Source organism: Hibiscus syriacus, unplaced genomic scaffold (assembly GCF_006381635.1).
Source record: "Hibiscus syriacus cultivar Baekdansim isolate YM2019G1 unplaced genomic scaffold, ASM638163v2 tig00011761_pilon, whole genome shotgun sequence".
NCBI classification, from domain to species: Eukaryota; Viridiplantae; Streptophyta; class Magnoliopsida; order Malvales; family Malvaceae; genus Hibiscus; species Hibiscus syriacus.
Window position 1 is genome coordinate 239,728 of NW_024062256.1, and position 25,421 is coordinate 265,148.

The 25,421-nt window shown below is 35.0% G+C and overlaps 1 protein-coding gene and 1 pseudogene across 2 annotated transcripts; one reads left to right on the forward strand and one right to left on the reverse strand.

The window, feature by feature from the left end:
- Window positions 1–9,003: 9,003 nt before the first annotated feature.
- LOC120204944 (classical arabinogalactan protein 9-like) lies at window positions 9,004–10,045 on the forward strand. 2 transcript variants are annotated; one of them, XM_039204929.1, is made up of 4 exons: window positions 9,004–9,174; window positions 9,211–9,401; window positions 9,483–9,724; window positions 9,854–10,045. In XM_039204929.1, the coding sequence occupies exons 1-4, from the start codon at window positions 9,068–9,070 to the stop codon at window positions 9,917–9,919; spliced, it is 606 nt and encodes a 201-aa protein (XP_039060860.1). In that variant the 5' UTR covers window positions 9,004–9,067; the 3' UTR covers window positions 9,920–10,045. The 2 variants fall into 2 exon arrangements, with proteins under 2 accessions (XP_039060860.1, XP_039060859.1); XM_039204928.1 differs by having other exon boundaries at window positions 9,004–9,724.
- Window positions 10,046–15,109: 5,064 nt separating this feature from the next.
- On the reverse strand, window positions 15,110–16,672 carry LOC120204903 (annotated as a pseudogene).
- Window positions 16,673–25,421: the final 8,749 nt, after the last annotated feature.

A 25,421-nucleotide genomic window follows, 5' to 3' on the forward strand; every position in this document is an offset into this window, starting at 1 on the left:
CAACACTCTAGAAATAAACATGTTGAAATTAGACATCATTTCACTAGAGATCATGTCCTTAAAGAAGATTTAGTTCTAGAATGTGTTGATAATTTGCATGAAATAGTTGGTATTTGTGCCTTTAGATAAAGAAAGATTTTGGACACTTAGGAGAGAGTTAGGACTTCTAACATTTCCTAGGCCTTAGTCCATAATTTTGAATTTTTATGCTTTTAAAAGATTTTTTTAGCTTAAAATCAATTATTATACATGATTGAGTGATTCTATATGGTTTTCTAATTCAAAAATCGATGGGGAGATATGTTTGTCATTTCATGACCTTTTAGACTTGTTTTGCACTTTTTGAATGTCTAAGAATGCATAAATGTGACTTTGTGTGTTTATACATATTGAAAATATGCTTAAGTCTATTTCATATAGCTTCAATTTTATTTCTATATTTTTTACAACAATACAATGCTTTCATTGATGCTAGAATTATATTTTGGGTGATTTTAAGACTTAAAATTAGCAAAATTGCATTTTTGCATCATCATTTTTTGAAACTACTTTATAAGTTTCGAAACCTTTTATGATGTATTGATACTCTGACTGAGGTTTCAAAACTATAAAAAAATAGTGTGTTTTGAAGTTTTAAAACTATTCATTCAGTTTCGGAACTTCTCATAAAGTTTCAAAACTCTTTACAAAGTTTCGATACTTGTTGTGTAGATACTAATTCAAATAGAGTACATGGCCAAACAATTAGCATCATTAAGGGCTTTGGAGAATCAAGTGGGCCAAATAGTGAATGCTCTCAGTACCGATTGCAAGGAACGCTTCCAAACGATACTGAAAATCCAAAGTAGCAAGGAAAAAAGCATTGCAAGGTTATTACTACAAGGAGTGGAATTCATATTGAGAAGCCTGTCGAAGATCCCAAGAAGAATGTTGAATGGGATACAATGCATGGAAAGAGAAAAAACCAAGGAAGTTGATCTAAAGACACCCAAGGACGATGCTACAACATGAGAATCAGGATAGTGTAGCAGTATAGAACCATTGCCGACAACAATACCTTCAATACCAAATGTTTCACCAACTCCATTCCACAACAGCCACAACCAAGGATGCCTACATCATTTCATCAATGTTTCAAGAAGACAAAGGATGTTCAATAATATAAAGCTTCCATTGATGTCCTTTGAAAACTAACAATCAATATTCTGTTGATTGAGACCTTAGAGGAAAATCCAAACTACATCAAATTCACGAGGGAAGTCTTTTTCAAGAAGAGAAAACTAGGAGAATTCAAGATTGTCGCTCTTATCGAAGGGTGTACTTCTATGACTATAAGTCAATTGCCACCCAAGCTTAAAGATCTAGGGAGTTTTACTATTCCTTGTAATATTGGGGATAAATTTATAGGGAAAACTTTATGCGATTTGGGTGCTAAAATAAATCTAATGTCTTTGTCAATTTTTAGGAAATTTGAAAATAGCAAATCAAGACGTCACATTTGTTCATCGATCTACAGTGCATCCTAGTAGAATTGTGGAAAATATGCTTGTGAGAGTAGAAAAATTCATTTTTCCCATTGACTTCATCATCTTGGATTACGAAGTCGACAAAAATGTCCATATCATTCTTGGCCACCCATTTCTTTCTACCGACTGTGCTTTAATTGATGTTGGAAAGGGAGAACTTAATATGCGGTTAAATGATGATCATATTACTTTTAATGTCTTGAATAATGTTTCTTATATGACTGATAATGTTGAATGTTACTCACTCGATGCTATTGATGTTTTTGTGCAGGAGCATTGGATGGATGTTGTAGCATGGATATTGTTACAACTAACATTGTAGCAATTAAAGAGTTATCCGAAGATGAGGAAGCTCCAAAGCCATCCATTAAAAAGTCGCTCGTACTTGATTTGAAGCCTCTTCCCAAGCATTTAAAGTATATGTTCCTAGGAGAAAAAGGGTACACTGCCAGTCATTGTGGAAGCACAACTTACAGCATCATTGGAAGCTCAACTGATTGATGTTATAAAAAATCTTAGGATAATCATTGCCTGGAGTATTACCGATATTAAGGGCATCGGTCCAAAAATTTGCATGCACAATATTCTGTTGGAAGACGAGTAGTAGTTCGATTGAGCATAAAAGAATGCTAAATCTAGTCATGAAACAAGTGGTTTGAAAAAAATATTATAAAATGGTTGGATTCTGGCATTATATATCCACTTTTAGACAATAATTGGGTTAGCCATCTGCAATGCATTCTAAAGAAAGGCAACATTACTATTGTGACGAATAATAAGAAAGAATTAACAAAGACCACTACTGGTTGAAGAATATACATGGACTATAGAAAGCTTAACAAGGCAACAAGAAAAGATCACTTTCCATTGCCATTTATAGATCAAATGTTGGATCGTCTAGCCGACAAAGTTTTCTACTATTTTTTGGATGGGTATAGTGGTTACAATCAAACTGTCATAGCACCTGAGGACCAGGAGAAAACTATTTTCACTTGCCTTTATGGTACTTTTTCTTTTCGAAGAAAGTTGTTTAGGCTGTGCAATGCTCTAGCAACGTTTCAGCGTTATATGATGGCAATATTCTCTTATTTAATTGAAGATTATTTGGAGGTATTCATGGATGATTTTTCTATTTTTGGGCAATATTTGTATCAATGCCTTAGTCATTTGGCCGCTATGTTAAAACGTTGTGAATAAACCAACTTACTATTGAATTGGGAAAAATACCACTTTATAATGACTGAAGGTATAGTGTTGGAGCATTGTATTTCTAGTCGTGACATTGAAATAGAAAAATCCAAAATAAAAGTGATTGAAAAATTGCCACTTCCACTAACGTGAAAGCTGTGAGAAGTTTCTTAGGACATGCGGGCTTTTATCGAAGATTCATTAAGGACTTCTCTAAAATTGCTAGGCCATTATGTTCATTGATAAAGCAAAACAAGATGTTCGTAGTGGATGATGAGGTGATAAAATCATTTGAGATAATCAAGATAAAGTTAATCACTACTCCCATAGTCGTAGCACTAGATTGGAAGTGGCCATTTGAGCTTATGTGTGATGCTAGTGACTAAGATGTTGAGGCAGTGCTGGGGAAAATACAAAAAAAGTATTCGATGATATTCATTATGCTAGCCGAACTCTGAATGTTAGCCAAACGAACTACACAACAACCGAAAAAGAATTTCTAGTTGTGGTATTTGCTTTTGAAAAATTTCACTCCTATTTGATTGGAACTAAGGTGATTGTGTACACTGATCACACATAATTAAAGTACTTATTTGCCAAGAATGATACAAAGACATGGCTATTGAGATGGGTTTTGTTACTTCAAGAGTTTGACATTGAAGTACGAGATAAGAAGGGATCTGAGAATCAAGTTGCTATTCATTTGTCACGATTGGAAGCTGATAGCGAAAATGGACAAATGTTGAAAATTTTGGATACTTTTCCTGATGAACATTTACTTGTTATGGAAGTCTTACCTTGGTACTTGGACTATGCCAATTATCTAGTGAGTGGATTGATGCCATATGATCTTAACTACTTAGGTCAAAAAATTGTTTTGAGAGATGTCCGAACATACTATTAGGAGGAGCCTTACCTCTTTAAACAATGCAATGACCAAATTTTGAGAAGGTGTGTTCCTCAAAGCAAACAACACAACATTCTTCACCATTATCATGATACTCCTTATAGAGGTCATTTTGATGGCATAAGAACAACAAAAAAAAGTATTGCAATGTGGTTTTTATTGGCCATTGATGTCCAAGGATGCTAATGAGTAAGTTAAAGGATGCGATCGTTACCAGAATAGGCAGTATCTTTTAATGCAATAAAATTCCAATGCATCACATTATGGAAATTGAGTTATTTGATGTTTGTGGGCGGGATTTTATGGAACCATACCGTTCATCATGTGGAAATGTTTTTATTCTGATTTCTATGTATTATATTTCTAAATGGGTGGAAGTCGTTGCATGGCCAACCAGCAATGCTAAGGCACTCTTAAAGCTTCTCCATAAAAACATTTTCACTCATTTTGGAACATTACGTGTATTTATAAGTGATGAGGGATCCCAATTTATTGGAACTCAAGTTGCTATAGCATTGAATAGATATGGGTTGAAGCATCGTATTGCTACAGCATACCATCCACAAACTAATGGCCAAGCTGAGGTTTCGAACCGCAAGATCAAGCATATCCTAGAGAAAGTTGTTAACCCCTCTCAAAAGGATTGGTCTTTACGTCACAAAGATGCTTTATGGGCTTATAGGACAACATACAAGACACCATTGGGCATGCCTCCGTATCATTTGATGTATAACAAAGCTTGTCATATACCCGTAAAGCTGTAACATAAAGCTATATAGGCGTTAAAGCAATTAAACTTCAATTTGGATGTTGCGCGCAAGAAACAGAAGTTAGATATAAATGAGTTAGAGGAGCTGAGGAATGATGCTTATGAGAGTGAAAGAATTTATAAGGACAATAGTAAAAGATGGCATGATACGCATATCTTGCGAAAATAATTTAATGTTGGGCAACATATCTTGTTATTCAACTCGTGCCTCTAGCTATTCCCCAAAAAGCACAAATATAGATGGTCTGGACTATTTGAAGTGGTTGAAGATTTTCATCATGGTGCGGTGCTGATAAAGAATTTGGCTGATGGAAGCACATTCAAAGTCAATGGGCAACGTTTAAAGTTTTATTGCCAAATAACAAGCCTATCCATTTCTTCAATCACACTAAATGATCCTACCACTCCTTAATTTCTTTGGCATTTAATAAGTCATTTTGACATTAGATTAGTTTTAATTTTCTAGTCATTTTATTTTTGTATTTTTTTTATTTTTGTATAGCTTTTTGCTACATCATAATATTCATCTCTGCAATATTGCTTTTTCAGATGCTGAACAGTATTCAACTCTGTTTTACGTATCATATGTTGTGTTCCGTGTTGTGGCATATGATAGCTAGGGTCAATTTTGGGTGGTAAAAATGTGTGAGTTATACCACACTTTTCATTCTTGAAATCATGATCGTCTACCATTTCCAATTATGTCCCTTCATTCAAAATAACTTTTATCCTTATCTCTTTTCACCATTTAAAATTATTTTCATTTATTATCCTTTGCCATTTCATCATCCAAAAGTTCCCATTTTTTTCTTTCATCATCTGATTTCATTCTTTAGTTTTTCTAGTTTTCCATTGCACCAAAAAAGAAAACCTCTTGTCGACCACCCACACCACCTCCATGAGAGGAGCAGCCGTTGCTGTTTACTATCGAAGGGCCCATAAAATTTTTTGAGTCCAAAAATTAGAAGGGATATGAGGAAGTTTTCTTTAATTGGGATTTATGTTGTGAACAGGGCTTTGATCTCTCCTCCATCAATATTTTGTAGCAGGTGGCTTACATCACCGATACCATAGCTACTCCTGGCTGGGAGAAGTTTTGCGAGCACCATAGGGACATTACTCAAGAGATTGTCTAGGAGTTCTGTAGCAATCTAAACAATTTAATGAAAGTGTTATAGATACAACTACAAGAACAGTCACTAACAATTCCATAAGATTAATCATAATCATAATCAATTATTACTTAATAAAATTAAAATGAGATTTGAATTATATTCGAATTTAATTTAAAAAAGATTCAAATAGAACTTCCACGTAATGAAATTTAGACTAGCATAAATTTGAACTCAAGCCCATATATAATATTTACACATGGTGTGACTTAAATTAGGGGTCTGTACATTCCAGGGCCAAAACCTTGACATTGATTCATAGTTAATCTTAGGGGTAATCGAAATTCGATTCAAATATATATATATATATATATATATATATACTCGATTTGATGTTCGAAAAGTCGAATAAAATTTTTTAAATAAAGTTTAAGTTATAAAATAATACTTGAATAACTTGAATCAATCAAAATTAAATAAAAATACAAAAAGTTCGACTCGACTCGAATCAATTAGTTATAAAATTTAGTACCGTAAATATTGTAAATATTTACAATTAAAATTAAATAGAAACTCAAAAATTAAAATCGGTTCGACTTAAAAAATTTTAAAATAAAATTTAAATTATAAAATAAGACTCCTCAACTTGACTAACTTTATTTTTTAATCCGGCTCGACTCGAACGAATACTCACCCTTAATTAGTCCATATAATTTGAAGTAACGAGGCCATCTACTTCCATAGTGATGTTGATTAGTCTAAATGGTTAATTATTTCAATTAAAATATAGAGTTTAATTACAATTGGTTGGAAGGGGTGTTTTAAAGAAAAAGTCCATGTTACTATTTAAACCATAATAGTTAATGGTGTTAACTCTTTAGATTAACGAGTGATCTTGTAAAAGTAGTTAAATTAAATTGGGTTGAATTTAAGAATTTATCAAGTTATTTTAGTGATAAAATAAAAAAAATTAAATTTTTTAAATTTGAACAATTGAATCTGTAAGATATATATATATATATATTAATATATTAAAAAATATAAACAAATGATATTTTATAATTACTTTATGTTATTAAAAAATTGTAAAATCAAATATGTAGTTAAGAGACCAAATTCAGAAATTAGGCGTAATTAATTAGCAATGATGATGTTGAATAAGAAGAGAAGATGGAAATTAGGAACGATCCATCCCAGAGCACAAATGATAGCGTGACAGCGGGGCATGGCCCATGTAATTGTGGCGGTGCTCCAACTTACCAGCCAAATCTCCCCCCTTAGCGAACAAATTACACTTGCCAGTTGGATAATTGAAAAATCCAGCTATTTGGATGGAGCCCCCCCGCAACCATCGTTTCTTAATTCATCGAATTCACTTGACTTTTGTCAATTTTTGTATCCAATCTAACCAATTCAATTTATAATATAATTATTAGTATCTAGTTTATTAATCAATTAATTTAAATTAAATATTATAGAAATTTAATATAAAAATAATTTTTAAAACTTAATTTGCTTCATTCATAAAGACCGAAATTAACATTTTTATCTTACTTAAAGAATATAATATATCATCTCAATAAACCTACTAATTGTTGGTATAATTATATTTTCACTAAAATTTATAAATTCACTTCTCTAGTATTAACTTTTACATCCATTTATATATATATATATATATATATAATATGAATCACTGATGATTTCTCGAGGAGTTTTACTATCGAATTCACAAATTTCATGTTATAATAATATTAAAGCCGAAAAAATTAAGATTAAAAACACTCATGAAATTAATGAAGTTCAATTCAAATTATCTTACGAACCCTATTGACAAAAGATTGTATTATATTTTTTATTAATATGTGGTAAATATAAGATATTATATGTTTAAGTATAATTTTTAATCATTTATCATTGAACGTTTATATCTATAATATTATTAATACTAAAACTCGAAATTTCAAGAGATAATAATAATTTCTCGTGCTCATATCATGTTTGAATTAGAAATTTCATAACAAAATTTAGATTTTTAAGTGGAAAGGTTGATAGATTCTAGAGAGTGGAGTAATCATTTCATGAAACTACCAAATTAAAACATTGCAAAATATTGAAGGCGGAAATAACCTTTGTGTCTACGATAAACCCACGACACTTTTATACTAATCAAAGTCGCATAATTACCAAGCCCCCACTATTTCTTTCACCTCACCAAACCACAAGAAACTTAGGATAATTTAATATAAATCGATTTTCATGTTATATTTTATTATAAATCAGTTAAAAATTTAAGGTCAATTATTTATTTTATTATCCACTTGTTACTTAATTTTTATTTTAATCACTCAACTATTATCTAGTTTTCAAAATAACCTTTAACATTATGTTTTAGTTATATTTTGTAACTCGTTAAAAACTCTCTTTTTTTCTCATCAAAGAGATTTTATTAATAAAACACTATCTAGTTGAGTACCTCGTTAAAAAACTCTCCAACCTAGATGGATAAAAAGAGTATAACTCAACTAAGGGCAAAAACACCGAATCAACCAGAGAAAGTCTACAGCAAATCAAAAGCCATAAAAAAATTACCACCGAGCTTTAAACAAAATCTTTCTTTCTGCCGCAGCCTTTGCTAAATGAAAAGCAAAACTACTCTGAACCAACGGCACAAAGGAATATTTCAAACCTCGCACATCGCGGGAGATGGAATCGAAAACAATAAACAGACGCCACCTTGCCCAAGACCTTGCAGAAGGAAAATGTGTCCAATTTAGCACAACTTTAGAGCTCAGTTCGATACATATGGGACCTCTATTCGACCAGCCTGCCTCCTTAACCATTAAAATGGCAACTCGAATTGCTTCTAGCACCGCGATATCACGCCCCTGTTCAGCCACAGGACCCCAAAAAATAGCCCTCAAGTCCCCAGCCAAGTTTCGAAGAACCCCACCACATCCAACTCTACCATTAAGACAAAAACCCTCTACTCTGAAGAATAAAACACCTCCCAAAGGAGGAGTCCAAATTGAGAAATTCTTTTGGGGAAAACTTGGTCTTAAACACTTCAATGGGTCAATCCACCAGTCCTCTTCTACTGCCAATATTTCGTCATTCACCACCTTTATCCATATTAAAAACTTAATTGTGAGATTGATGTGATATTTTTTAATGTTGACATGATATTATTTTATAGTGATATATCAACATTATAATTAATTTTTTAATAATTTAATCAAAATAAAATCAAAATGTAACGTTAAATATGATTTTTAAAAAAATAATAATTTGGTGACTAAAACAAAAACTATGTAATAGACGAGTGAACAAATAGGTAGTTTACCCATAAAATTATTAGAAATGTTTTATGTTGATTTAAAGGATGTGTTATATTTTCCATGACTCAAATGACTTGTATAGGCATTGTTTATAAAAAGTTATTATTATTTGATTGGGGATGATACAACATTCCATATATCCTATATAAGTAGATACCACCTTCTTTTTCATTCCTCAATATTCCCCCCTCTGTTCTAAAGTGTTGGGCGTAGTTTAAGCAGAGAGGATGCGCAGGATTAGAGATCACCATTGTTCCAACATGATGCTCGATAATAAATTCTTGTTTCTGTCTGCATTTTTTTGCATTGCCGTTGCTGGCGTTTTAGGCCAAGCTCCTCCTACTCCTAGTAATCCTCCTACATCTAGTAATCCTCCTACATCCACGCCGGCGCCTCCCACGCCCCCACCTTCCACACCTCCGCCTTCCACTCAACCACCTCCGACACCGACCGCTACTCCACCGCCGGCTTCCACTCCTCCTCCCACTTCATCACCACCTCCGGTGACAACTTCTCCACCCCCGGTTTCAGCTCCTCCTCCAGCAACACCCCCACCCGTCAGCACTCCTCCCCCGGTTTCAACTCCTCCTCCAGCAACTCCCCCACCCGTCAGCTCTCCTCCTCCTGCTTCCCCGCCTCCAGCCTCTCCTCCACCGGCTTCTCCACCTCCAGCCACTCCTCCACCGGCTTCTCCACCTCCAGCTACCCCTTCACCAGCTCCTTTGGCTTCCCCACCAGCCGCGGTTCCAGCACCGGCACCTAGCAAGCCGAAAGCTAAATCTTCAGCACTATCACCGCTGGCCTCGAGCCCACCGTCTTCATCAACTGAGGCACCTGCTCCCAGCCTCGGCGCTTCTTCACCAGGCCCAGCTGGAACCGATGTGGTACACACACTCTTATTTACTACTTAACTAATAATCCATGTTCCTGAAATCCAATATATGTACATCCTCAAAAATATTTCTAAATCCCCGTGTTATTAAATCCGATTTGTTTTAAACTTCGATTTGCAGAGTGGAGTAGAGAAGATGGTTGGGAGCTGGGTGCTTGGATGCGCTGTTCTGGGTTTGATGCTTTAAAGGATTGGTGTCTTTGGTTTTCCCAGTTTCAGTGTTTATTTACGTTTCCATATAATATTATTACTGGGTGATGTCTCTTTTACTATGCGTATTTGATGGGGTTGTAATGTATTATTCTTTGCCACATTTTTTCTGATGCAGTTTCAATGTTCCTGGCTCTCTTCATTTTATTATTTCTTTTTTTATATATTCTATTTAAATCATCTATAATTAAGATATTATATTTTTAAACGAACCATTATTACATATTTCTTCTTGTTAAGATACAAAATACAAATTTAGTGTTAGACCTAAAATAATGATAATTATTTTTAGATAGACATATAAATAAATTTGAATGTTAGAAAATATAATTGCAGTCAAATCATATGAATCTATTAATGATCATATTAAAAGATCGAAGGGTATTAAAATCCAGAAATTTCAAAATTTAATCACTGAAATGAAAATAAAATATGGTTATGGTTTGGAAAGAATCAACATAAGCGATATTATCATATATTTCAAAATAAATAATTAATAATTTATGACAATAGGCATGGATGAATGCAAGACTTTATGTTAGGGGTGAACATAAACTTATAAAATTTTAGGGGACAAATTTAAACTTATAAAATTTTAGGAAGCGAAAACATATTTCAATAGAAAATACATAAAAAAATCTCTATAATTTTAAATTTTCAAGAGGCGACCGTTCCGTCTAGCTCCATCCCTGACAGTAGGGTAAACTACTTGAATAACCATCTCACTATGGAGTTGGTGTCGAAATGACTACTATTTTTAAAATTTTGTCAATATGATCATTTAACTAATTAATTTCTATCGTTTCTATTGAACAAAAGTAATGATATGACAGTTAATAAAATTAGTATAATTATACAATTGATCTCGCCACCTACTTAAAGAGAAAACAAGCATTAATGAAATATTGTTGTATGTATGAAACGATCCTGAGACTAGGGGTGTGCAAAACTACCCGATCCGTGACCCGACCCGTCGACCCGGACCTAAAAAAATCGGGTAATTTTCTAAAAAAATTACATGGTCGGGTCGGGCCCGGGTCACAAAATCTGGTTTTTCCGGGTACCCGGTTACCCGAGTACCCGGTTAGTTTTTATGTATTATATATATATAATATATATAATGAATTATTTATATTATGGATTATTAGATTTTGTATTTCGAACTTTTAAATTTTATGTTTGGATATTAGAGTATGTAATTCAAAGTTTCGAACATTTAAATTTGTGTATATTTTTTTTAAATTAATAATTTGAAAATGAAAAATAAAAAACCAGGTACCCAGATTTATTACTGGGTACCCGTAACATCCGGGTCGGGACACGGGTCAACAAATCACCGACCCGAAAGTTTCGAGTTCCCAAAAATATGGTACCCGAATTTGCACACCCCTACATGAGGCTTAGGATTAAGGTTGTGAACACTTTACGGGGAGGTAAACTCAATCTTTATTATTAGTTTGTCAAAAAAATTCATTTAATTAAAACATTAAAACTAATTTTAAAAAACTCTCGATTAGGATATAATATGTATAACTTTAAAATATGTCTTAATAATTGGTTGAAACGTGACACATCCTGATTGGAGGATCAAAATTTTGAATTAATTTAAAACTAAGTCTAAATTGATAGAATATGTAAGCATTGAGGACCAACTGTATAATTTTACCAATTTTATTAATTGACATGTCATCACTTCCATCAAACCTGCAGGTGCCTATATTGAACCCAATAAATCAATTAATTGGTCATATTGACGAAATTTTAAAAAATGATGGTCATTTTGTCACTAACCTCATAGTTACGTGGTCATTAAACACTTTACCCTAAAAAGAATATATATAGGGGAAAGGTGATTTTTTTGGCCGAATAACCTAGGTAGGTAAAATATTTAGGGTATTGGACCTATCCAAACATTATTTAGCAAAATATGACATTTGCTACAGTCCACCATGGGATATTGTTTTTTTAATGGTTCACGCATAATGGGCCCCACATAAGCCATTATTTTAATGGCTTAATAATGAATCGTTATGCTGAGGTAATGAATCCATTAAAAATATATTTTTTAAAAATTCTAAGAAAAAAATAAAATTTAGAAAATAAAAAAACATTTGATTTCGAATTCAAAAAAATAACTAGTCGTTGTTCAATAGGCAGACGAGTCAACGGTCACTTGTAACTTACCACCTAGAGGTGACAAGTTCCTTTGGGGATAATTTAAAAAAATAAAATTAAAAGAAAATCAATTTAATTAAATTTTACGAAATACAAAGTAAATTAATTGTAAAGAATAAATTTTTATATGAAAATTACAAATAAAATTTATGTATGTCTTCTAAGTTATTGACGATGCCGCAGAGTGGTCGAATGATAATGTCGTGGGGTCGTCGAGTACGCAGGGATCACAGGCCTTGATTGTTGTTATCGTCTTGCAGTGGAGGTGTACCCAACACACTCTGTGATCCACCTTCGAAATACGGTGATGGATTTATGACATTTGATGCCATCATCTTCTTAACTGCTTCGAATGTTCTGTCGAAGATGTTTGAGTGTACTATGGTGCATCCAATGAACCTCCAACCTAAATTGGTCGAGTCTCTGCTAAAGTATGATATGGAGAAAAGAAACTGAAACTAGCTTGAGATGCATAATAGTACTCTTCAGTCGCAAATGTTGAAGCGGAAGACGACGATGATGATGCTTTCTTCTTTGACTTGGACTTAGACTTGGTGCATGTTGCCTGATGATGTTGCATTCTGCCCTCTCTTCCGGTGTCGTGAGATATGGTTTTCCATTTTATTAGTAAAGCCGAAAATAGTGAGAATGGTTGAAATCTAAGTCCAACAGTTTAATGTCCTGACGATGGGGGAGCGATAATTCACGCTAATTCTAGAGGTCAATGTAGTAAGCGTGTCATGGCGGTCAATTTTCATCATGTTTCCCACGCGTATCAATTGTATGGAGCGCGTCCATAACAACCTCCATTTGCGTAGGAATCGGCTGGTGCGCCACAAACTGATGCATCACTCTATCAATCGCATGTCACTCAATAATCGCTTGGTGCAATAACTATGCCACGGCACACCATAAGTGGGACCCCTCAAGAAATCACCCTAGCAATACCTGTTGGATCTTCTCATCAACATACGAAAGCCAAGAGAACTGTAAATATTAAATATCAAAGTTATATATATAAAGTTAAAAAGATTCAAAAAATAATAATAATTTCGTATGTCATATCGCGAATCGACCAACAATATCGATCCTCATCCGTATGTCTAGTGCTGTGGCACTCACAAACCTTTTCTCTATTATTTTATGATGCCATCTAAAATATTTAAAAACAAAAAATTATAAGCAAATAAAAAATAAATAAATTTATGAAATTCCAAAAAAAGTTAAATAAATGAAGTTAAATAATTACCTTCCAACTAGAGAAAACTCAATCGGGGCATCTGTAATTGGCATAAAAAACTGGAAGCGATACCAAGCCCAGTACTGTAGCAGTATCACGCAGCCTACTACATCGGCTTTTTAACTCGGTGTTATAATTGCAGTCTTGCAAAGCTCCCGGTACAGAAAGGCTAGAATCGCCGAGCTTCAACTAGTATTACGACAAACAACAAAGTCTTCGAAAATTTGCAGAAACTGAGTGTGCACCTGATTACCGAATTTATCTGGTAATAACATCCCTTCGATCACTTGGAGAAGAAATGCTCGGGACGTGAAAATAACCTCACCCTCGGTAAACTTGCCCTTGACTGGGAATTCGGACTCCAACCATGTTATTATACTCGATAGGCCCTCATGACGTTGGATGGTGGCCATTTTTTCAAAACTTGGAAGACCAACGTCGAGGGGTCGTACACGTTCTGCCTCACAATAGGGGTTTCATTCACCGGAACCCCAAGTTGGTAAGCAATGTCTTCCAAAGTAATCGTTGCCTCACCACTCGGGAAATAGAACATGTGCGTCTTGAGGCGCCAACGTTCGATCAGAGCCTCGATCAACGTCGGGTACACCTTGAAGCCACGTAAAAATATAGTCAAAAATATACCGAATTGATGTAGATATGTCATCATCCGCTGATGATGCTCTCTGGTTGTCATCCCCCAACTACAAATACTTCATTTGTAGGCCTGTAAATGAACTGAACGTTCAGCGAACCGTTCATGAACCGTGCGGCGGGAAGTTAGTTTATTTATTAAATGAACGAACATGAACAAGATTTTGCGTTCGTTTAATTAAATGAACGAACATGAACAAATGGCTCCTTCGTTCATTTACGTTCGTGAACGTTCGATTATATGTTCGTTTATGTTCGTTCATTTATGTTCATTTATGTTCGAACAGAGGGCAAGTTGAATATGTTATGAAGATTATTGAAGTTGTTTGGATTTCAAGAAGATTGTTTTGTTGAACAAATGAACTTTAAGACTTTATTATGTTCATATAGTTTATTTATGATTTCTGTATGTTTTTGTCATATTCGAACAAATTAACTCTAAAGTTTCAGGTTATATTAATGAATTTTAAGTTGTTATTCTTGTTGTTTACTTTTTTTACATTCATTTGTTGTGTTCGAGTAAGTTTGTTTTTAGTGTTTGTGTTGTTTGTTTATGTTCATTTATTATGTTCGTTTATGTTCGTTCGTTTGTGTTGTTAATTTTCGTTTATCATTTAAATGAACGAACATAAACGAACTATATTCCTTAATGAACGAACATGAACAAAAAAAAATTATTCGTTTATGTTCTTGTTCGTTTATTTATTAAATGAACGAACATGAACATACCTCCGTTCGTGTGCGTTCAGTTCGTTTACAGGCCTATTCATTTGTCGTCCAACCCGCGTTGGATCGACGAAACATGGGTGTTATCCAGACGCAACATATATTCTTAGGTTACCATTTTTTTAGATTTTCGCACAACATATGTTTTTTCAATTTTTTAGGGTTTGGTGAAAAAACAAAACCTCAAATCTCTATTTATAGCCTTCCCCTAACGGTTATAAATGACTAGTTTTTTGAAATCTCTGGTTGAACTCGTCTACTCGAGATGATGAGTTCTAAGTGACCGTTGTCCCGTCTACCCGTTGAACAACGGCTGGTTTTTTTTAATTCGAAGTAATTCGTCACCTCGACGTGATGAATTGCATCGAATATTTTTTATTTTCTAATTTCCCAATAAACGGTATCACCACCATTGGTTTGGACGCGAGTGAGATGTGAATCCTCCAAGTGAACAAGAAGGCCGGTCTTCTGACTAAAGTAGCCAAATAAAACATGCCTGATAATCTCTGCTGGGCCTTCGCTTCTACCTTCAATGTCTGGGGATCGGTACAAAGCTCGAGGATGAAGCAATCCTCACCATTTATCGTCTTCTCTCCTATGCACTTTGCATCAGAAAACATACTAGCTGTAGTTCTTGGATCAAGACCCTTAATGAACCACAAAAGGAATATAAGAAAACTAAAAATACTAAAAGTCAACAAGTATAACTCAAGAGACAATGTTCGACGGTTGATATGCATATGAAACCGCAGCTGAAGTGCTCGACGCAAGGGTCTAACCGGCCCCTTCGCCATGCGAGCACCAAGCCAAGGTGTGTGCCTCCACACAATCTTCCCATTACAGCCAGCATGAACCTTGCAGCCGCCGACCGCGAGTTCAACATTCCACATGTCCGGATTCATTTGCCAGAGCACAAACCCGCCATACTCTACACCCCTGGAGCCATGATGGCTCTTAACAGTCTTTGTGGCAGTTTCATATTCATAAGCTACCATTTTGAGCTTTCCCATTGCATAAGCGTTCCTAGTGGAGTTCTGCAGCTTCAGCCCACAGGAAGCAGCTGTATACTGCTGCAATATGTACTGAGCAGTGGAAGTTTCCTGCAGAATATAGACATGATATTATGTTAAATATATAATCAATAGAAAATATAGACATGATCTTATGTTAAATATATAATCAATAGAAAATAAAAAAAATATAAAATATATGATAATTTGAAATTTTTAGGATAGTAGCAGTCGGACATTTTATAACTAGAATACAACAAGGAATATAAACTAGTAATGATCAAATGAGAAACTCTGTTAATGTTAATTTTTGACAATCTCAGCCAGTAGCAACCTTTTTTGCAATGCAGTTTTAACTTTTTTGTCTTAAAAGTAAATTAGTATATCTATTTGGATCCCAAGAAAATTATAGTCAATTTTCTTGCTAACCAAACAGGTTGGGTGAAAACCATGATTTACTAAAAATGGATTCATCACCCATTGAATAAAGCTTAAAATGGAGAGAGGGAAAATGGACTAACAATGGGAAGTGTCTTTTATGCTCAAGTGAGGCAGCGGGTCACCGGAGCCAAAGGTGCACCCATGACCCAAAGTAATAGCCTTAGATCGGACCTTTTGTAACTCATTAAAGCAACCGATGGAATCCTCGATAACTGCCCCATAACCCATTGTCCTAGCCCCGATCCAAGCCGCTTCCCCACCGTCAGGCTCGGGGCCTTCCTAAGCGGAGTTAACGCTTCCCCGACAGGCCTCAGATCGCCGTTCTCTGGTTGCGCCAAGTAAGCGCCTCCGTAGTCGTTGTAGTGACTTTTCTTTCCCCGTAACAGAATGGCCATGGGTCAACGGGCTCTTCCGCGACTGTTGGTCCGAGAGCAGGAAGGAGAAAGCCCGCGAACTACTTCCTCTTTGTAGGGGTGTGCAAAAAACCCGATCAGTTAATCCGATCCGAAAATTCGCATTTCTGATCCGTTTTTTAATTTTCGGATAGTTCGAATTGGGTATCCGATTTTTTTTTAAATTATCAGATCAGATAAGGATTGATAAAAATATATTTTCGGATTATCCGAAAACCCCCAAAAAAAAATAAGATGAGTTACCGGAACTACCCAATGAATACTTCAAACATGTTCTCAAGATCCTGTTTAAGAAGGTTCATGCATCAAAGTAGAGAAAACTAATGGAACCATGTGTCTGGAAGAGATAGATAGAGACAGATCAGAAGAGGAGAAGAGGCAACAATTTTTTGTTGAATTAGTCGTGCATCATCTAACATGTATTGGAATTATGTTCTTGGAACTAGACTCAAATTCTAAATCATTTAAATAGCCTTGGGGATTCCAAACAATAACACCTCCACACATCTAAAAGGTTTGATGAGAAGTAATAAGGTAATGTAGCCTCACAGAATAATTAGTAGTGAAAGCATGAATATAATGAAGCCTAGATAATTAACTGGAGATATAAAATCATTTGTCTTAGAAATCTCTCCATTTGGTAGCGTGACAAACGGAAAAATGAACACTTTGAAAAATGACTTGCAAGAAAATAACAAATATGAGAGCAAACCAGAGATGTTATTGAAAAAGGCATATCAAAGCAGGCTGGCACTCCTGAATTAATATTTTCTCCTAAAATAGACATCGAATCAAAAAAAAACATTGACAGGAATGAAACCACGTAATTATTTTTTTTTTGAATTTTTTGTAAAAAAAATTGGATTCGGATCTGGATATTTGGATATCCGATCCAAAATTTCATATATCCGAATTTTTGGATTTCTGATTTTTTTGGATCGGATACAGATTATTATTTTAGATATCTGAAAATTCGGATCGGATAATATCCGATATCTGATAATGCACACCCTAACTCTTTGAGAGCTGAGAAAAAAACCTTGCTTTTTCTCCATTAGGGGTTTGGGTTTTTGGTTTCCAAAAAGATGGACGGTTCCTTGGACGATTTGGAAATGAAGAGTGACACAAAAACGAGAGAGAAAAAAAAGGGTTGGATTGAAGTGAAGTTAAGAGAGGACGAAGACTAAAGAGAGTGGTAAGGTTCCTTCATGGAGCGAGCAGATATAACTGTAGCAGCTTTTCAGTGAGCGAAATACATCATTTTTGCTTTCCTTATTCCTATAGTTATAGTCCCACGGCACTGAATTGAAGTGAGAGAAAACATGCCCTTTTTTTTTCTCTTTTACCATACCTTTTTACCCGAATATATCTCAAACATTTTTTTATTCGAAAAAACATTCATTTACTATTATTTTCATTTGAAGAGATAGTTTTCTGTATATGAAAGTATTTTTTTAAAGAAGAAATTCATTAGATTCCAACAACATCAGTGATTACATTTGTTCGTATACAGTTCGATTCATCATAATAAAATCAATATGGATTGAGATTCCATAAAGTCTAATGGGTAAGTGTGCCGTCCTATTAACCTCTCGGTTAATATAGATAATTTTGAATCCAATATTTGAGGCTAATAGCTTTTGAGCTTCATTGAGTAGCAATCCAATGGTCGAGACATCCTCGCTACTGTTGGTGAGTCTATGAACAATGGACGCCGCGTCCCCGTCAATATTAACATTGGGCCAACCATTATCGATGGCGAATTTAAACCCCTGAGTAAAGGCTTACACTTCCGCTGACTCAATGGTGAATGGGATAGGAATTTGCTTACACATCCCACCCACCACCAGTCCATTTGAATCCCTTGTTACAACTCCCACAGCAGCAACTTTCCTAGATATGCAACAAGCCCCATCAACGTTGATCTTGAAAGTAGACTCTGGGGGTTTAGACCATCTCCTGGATCGGAACTTTCCAGTACTTTTGTGTGCCCAGAGTTCGTTGATATCAAAAAATTCGGTGCAAAGATTCGAAGTCGCCATAACCACACTCATAGATGCAATTTTTCAGATCTGAGAGTCTCAAGGTGTTTGTTGCTTTTGGGCAATCCTTCAGAGCGTGAGGTGGCGTTTCCAAAACACACCCATTAAAGGGACAAACTCCATCTGAAAGATGTGCCTTATTTTCTCTCTTGTCGGGATGGCGTTGTGGCAAATCCTCCACCCAAAAAACTTGATTTTTGGCATAATTGGCAACTTCGTCAGAATTTTCCATATTTTTTCATTATCCCTAGGAATCTCTTTCTGTAGGAGAAGCCAGTTGTTTCCCGATTTCGTCGAGAAACAGCCGGAAGTGTGGTGACTCCAAATGAGTTCGTCAGAACTAGTCGGGGCAATAAGTACACTTAAGACTTTGTCAGCGTCAACAGGTGATAGAACACTCCTGACTTTACCCTCGTCCCAAAAAAGAACCCAGGGATCATGAACTCACATCTAACAAGGTTATTTTCATTGTCCTGATATATTCCCGACTAAATCATAGGTGATGAAAGTGTGTTCTTGTATACAATGGTGGTGCTTGATGGTGGCACGATCCAATCTCTCTCTTTATAAATTCAGATCACCATATATATCAATTAGAATTGAGGTAAGTCGAGAAGCCTTACTTTGTAAAAGAAAGGCCTTGCACGGTATCTCTTCCATTTTCTTTTTCCTCACCATTGTTTGCTTATGTGGCGCTGGAAGATCAATTGATCCCGCCACCACAATTGTAGTTAGGCTATTGAAGAAGGTCGAAGTTTTGCATACAAGTTTTATAACTCAATTTGTAGTCCAGAAAAATCAAGTACATCGAAAGAAATTTCAGGGAAAAAAAGGGGATGATAGTAGTTATTTTACCTTCTAGGTTGCAATTTGAGAAATTCCTTTCTGTCATGAGGTGTTTCATGTTTACTATACTGTTTGATTATAGTAATATTTAGATTGCGACGGTTATAGACAGTTCATCTTTTTTGATTTAGATAGAGTTCACCTCTTTTAATTTAGATGGAGAATCATAAACAATCATTTAATGAAGGGAAATAGATCTGTGTATGTTGAATTGCTTTCTCTCTCCATAGAGGAAAGAAGTAGAAGTATCTCTCTCTCAATCTTGGTTGAGAGTTTTTATAATGATTCTTAGGTGTTGGTGTAGATGTTGAGCTATGATTCCTACTAGTAGGCTAGCATGTTGAATAGATAGGGTTGTTTATTAATATATTTTATTCTAAAAGATCATGTGAGCTTAAAATATGTTTTATCACTAGAAATTAATTGATCAAAGGATAAAACCCCTTAAATTTATGAATAGATAGAAAAAATCCTTCGAAAATCTCTTTTTTATTCCAAAGATTTCAATTATAAAAAATAATTGTTTTTGGAGGAGTTTTTTTTTTAACAAGACATACTTCGATATCATTAAGTGCATAAGAGACAAGTACATCACTAGTACAACCAGGCGAGTCATAAGCAAAATGCATAGAAGAGGAAAGAGATAAAGCAAATTCAGCAACTCCATGAGCAGCCATGTTAGCCGTACGACGAATGCCTTGCAGACGAACGTGCCGATTGTTGTGAAGTAATCTCCGAGCTTCAATCAGATGGAAACCAACAACCGACATATCAAGCTGCGTCAAAGTGAGCTGTCCAACAACATTCACCGCATCACTCTCGATTATCGTCGATGAACACTGCAATTCTATCGCCATCTTTATTCCCATAGTTATCGCTTCCGCTTCCACCACTGCAACATCACACGGTCCAGAGAAAGGGGTAGCATGACAGGCCACCGTCATTGATGATCACGAGCTAGCACTCCAATGGCCGATTTACCCGATGCACGCAGACAAGCTGCATCAACATTGATCTTGACAGCTGAAACCGGTGGCTTGCACCACTTGTCCATATGAGCCTCAGAATCCAAGCGATGTGAGCCAGTAAACACCTTGGCCGAATCAAACGAAGCAAGAAGGGCTCTGCTTGAAGCAATCACCTGCCACCCAGGCGTCATCCGATTTTCATGGATGACCAAGTTTCTTCGTGTCCACACATGCACATGGTAGAGCAATACCGAGAGCAGTCGGAACTCATCCAATGTAAGCACAGGTATAGAGAATCTCGGTGTAACAGTTGGTCGGTGTTGTCGCATACGGACTGAGTAAACCTCGGAAGAGTGACCACAACAAAACAAACATCGCCGACTATAGGTTCAATAGGGCAATTGAGAATCTCGGTTGCATCCACAGGATGAAATACTGCTGTTACTTTCGCAACATCCCAACGTGGCTCATGAGGAACCATGAACTCACTACACCGAATCGGATCCATGTTTAAATTTTTAATAAAACAAATATATAACTACTAAATGTTAAACTAAAAAGAGTATTTTTGTGTGTGTAAAAACCATGTAACTTTTTAAATAATTTTTAAAATGATTATGAACGGATTAAAACAAGTTTGGATTTGGACTAAATTGATTAATCATATGTTATAATTTTAAAATAATATTATTAATTATATGTATGAACCAAATCATTTTAGTTGTTAAAGAGATAGTCGTTATTTCTAGAGATTAGAGTATTTGAGTGTTCATTTTCAAATAGTTAAAAAATTTTAAAACATATATTACTATTTGTAATCACCCTAGATTAATAAAAAAGATATTATTTATTATATAATATATAGTTAAATTTAAATGATGATTCCAAATTCCAAATATATACAATAAAATTTAGATTATCCAAATTTAATTCAAACTAAATCGAACTTACTAAATGTAAGAGATAATTTGACTCTTTAAACAATACTAACTTACTAATATCTATACACCTAGTTGTAGCTGCGAACACCAATTTCATTGCGACGACTAAAGGGACACTTTGAATTATAATTGCAAGGTATATTTCCTTCTTAAATTTCACTGATTAGTCTAATTTAGGGGTACTTCTGTTGTGCGGCGCTTAAAAAATGGTTAATATACGGCGTGATCGGTTAAATAAGTGACCGGTTAAAATTTAGATCGGTTATGTTATATTATTTAACCGGAAATATTATCAAGTACAATAACATATTAGGTAACGCTTATATAATGTAATAGATAGAGCTTATATAATAAAATAGGTTTTTAACCGGAAATATTATCAAGTACAATAACATATTAGGTAGCGCTTATATAATGTAATAGGTAGCGCTTATATTGACCTATTTTATAAGTAAATCGGTATATTTATACCGGTAACATTACAAATTTACCTATTACATTATAATTATCGGTTTCGATATTTTTTGGATCGATACTTTTTATAAATGTATCGACACTATATGCGTTCACCTTTTGTCATTAATAGATCGGTTTTATCATATTTTTACATGTTATATTATTATGGATCGATACATTTTTATAAAGTATCGACACTTTATTGGCGCTATAACTTCTTCTCTTATTAATTCCAAAAGTGTCGATACTTATAATAAATTATCGACACTTTCAACATATCCGGTAGCGCTTTACCTGTTTTGTCATTTCGAGACCGGTTTTGTCATATTTTTACCTGTTATATTGTTATGGATCGATAAATTTTTATAAAGTATCGACACTTTATTGGCGCTATAACTTCTTCTCTTTTAAATTCCAAAAGTGTCGATACTTATAATAAATTATCGACACTTTCAACATAACCGGTAGCGCTTTACCTGTTTTGTCATTTCGAGACCGGTTTTGTCATATTTTTACATGTTATATTGTTATGGATCGATACATTTTTATAAAGTATCGACACGTTATTGGCGCTATAACTTCTTCTCTTATTAATTCCAAAAGTCGATACTTATAATAAATTATCGACACTTTCAACATAACCGGTAGCGCTTTACCTGTTTTGTCATTTCGAGACCGATTTTGTCATATTTTTACCTGTTATATTATTATGGATCGATACATTTTTATAAAGTATCGACACTTTATTGACGATATAACTTCTTCTCTTTTAAAAAATGTAAAATTTACCTGATATGTTGAAAGTGTCCATATTTTTTATAAAAAGGATCCATACTTTTTTTAAAGTTATGTAATTTATGTTTCAATTTTTTTTAATAGTGTTTCATGTTTTTCACCAAAAATATTAATTTAATAATTTCATTTAAACAAAAAATTATTTGATTGTTTTGATATTTTATAAAATATTATTTAGAATTTAAATTTAACAATATGTTTAGGTAGAAAATGTATTGACACATATTTAGGTAGTTATTGTACATACCTAAATATGTACTGCGAATTTAATGTTGTACCCACCCTTTAACTACCATTACCAATATCACATCCTATTGAAAGCAGCACGACTGAAACATGTTCAAAATGAACCTTTGCTTACATCTCCATCAACTCCGGGACCACTGAACTTGCACAACAAAATTTTTGCCATGGATCATACTGATGTAGACAATGTTAAGCCAACCGAGGAATGCCATGAAGTACATAATGTTGATGAATCTGACAGATTGGTTGGTCAGCTCTTCTATTCACGTGATCAAGCTTGGTACTTTTACAAGGGATTCGTACGGGAACATGGGTTTAGTGCACGTAAGGGAACAACACGACTTGACGTGGAAGGGAATGTGAAGACACAAGAATTTTGTTGTTCCAAAGAAGGGTTTCGAGGATCAAAAGTCAATACTGTTGATCATCAACGTGCTTATACACCAGTCACAAGAACATGATGTAAGGCTAGAGTCTTAGTTACAACAACAAATACAAACGATCAGTGGGTTATAAGTAAGTCTGATCAGAAACATAATCATGCATTGTGTACACCTGCTATGACACCATTTATGCATTCTAATAGAGCTGTAAGTAAGGCTGATATCGATGAGGCAACAACATTGAAAGAGGTCAGTGTTGGCACATCACAAGTAATGAACTATTTAACGCAGCAAGCAGGGGGCTATCATAATGTTGGATTTACACATAAAGACCTCTACAATGCACTTCAAAGAGGTAAAGCAAAGGAAATCGTCGATAGGGATGTGAATGCGCTTATTGCCTACTTTGATTATAAGAAACATGATAATCCCGAGTTTTTTATGACATACTCGGTAGACGAATCGGGGGCATTGTATAATCTTATTTGGTCAGATTCTACATCGAGATCGGATTACACATGCTTCGGTGATGTAATTGCGTTTGACACAACGTACAAAGATAATTTGTATGGTCGACCAATTATGCCTATTGTCGGTGTCAATCATCACCATAACACAATTGTGTTTGCCACTACTATAATCGCTGACGAGACGTCTCAATCTTTCGAGTGGGTGCTACAGAATTTTTTAGAAGCCATGATGAATAAATCACCTATTTCAGTTGTCACCGATGGGGATAGGGCAATGCAGAGGGATATCAGATCTGTTATCCCTTATGCTAAGCACATATTATGTTATTGGCATCTTTCTCGCAATGCACAAGCTAACATTGGTGACCCAAAGTTTATAGCAGCATTCTCAAAATGCATGGCTTCCTGGTGGACAACCGAGGAATTTGATATTTAATGGCGTTCGGTTGTTTCAGAATTCAACGTCCAAAAGCATCCATGGGTGATTGAGAAAGGAAATACACGACACTTATGGGCACAAGCATACCTATCCGGTCATTTATTTGTCAATATTCGCTCAACACAAAGGTGCGAGTCTATGAATGCTTCACTAGCGATTGCACTGAAACACAAGAAGACATATTTAGATGTTGTTCGTGCAATTGAAGATGGAATTAGTAGAATGTGTATGATCGAATTGAAAGCAGATTACTTAAGTTCCCATACGAAGCCCTTCCAGATCACAAAACTGGTCGACCTTGAAAGCCATGCCGCTACGATTTTTACCCGCGAATCTTTTCGTGTGTTCCAAGATGAACTTATACGGGAGACATTGTACCGGATTGAGGCAAAGATTAAGTCCTTATCAGATGAATGTCAACATTATATTTTGTCAAAGTACGTAGAAAAAAATAGGAAATTTGAAATTAGTTTTGATTCTCGTACGAAAACTCTAATTTTCTCCTACAAAAAATTCGAGACCGCTGGACTTCCGTGTTGCCATCAACTTCACATTTTGAAGCACTTGGATTACACATATTTGCCCGGGACTTTGATTCAATGTAGGTGGACTAATGATGAGAAGGCTTCTGCACCCAGTTATGTTGACATGAATGTGTCTCCAGAAGTGATGCAGATGGCAAGGTTCACTGCTCTACGTTCAACGTCAAGTAGGTTATGCTACATTGCATCAAAGACAGACGAGTCTTTCAAAACTGCAAGAGATGAGATGAAAAAACTAATAGAAGAATTAGAAAACTCGTTTGGTTTGAATGATTCAGTCAACCAGAGCATTGTAGTAAACAATGTTCGTGACCCTCAACGAAAACAATGCAAGCGAAAAGAAGTGCCGAAGAACAAGGTCGAGAAGAAAATTAAGCGATGTGGGTACTGCAACGGTGAGGGACATAACAAACTAACATGTCCTCAAGTCAAGCTCAGTTTGAGTACAAGCACACAGCCTACATCAACTGATTTTTTCGAAGACGGAATGGAATGACAACGATCTCCATATATCGTAAGTATCAACATGACTCCTCTCCTATTGTGTATAAGATGTACATATAAATATTGAATGAAGGAAGAAAAACCGCGTTACTTAAAAGTATGGACACAATATTAAAAAGTGTCGATATAGGTTGTAGACCTATTCTCTCATAAAACCGGTATATTTATATCGGTTATATTAAAAAATTACC

Excerpts from the sequence above, each read along its gene's own strand:
- LOC120204944 (XM_039204928.1), top strand. The coding sequence starts at position 9,068 with ATGCGCAGGATTAGAGATCACCATTGTTCCAACATGATGCTCGATAAT. Across the intron at positions 9,725-9,853 it reads GCCCAGCTGGAACCGATGTG|AGTGGAGTAGAGAAGATGGT; the intron begins GTACACACACTC and ends TTCGATTTGCAG.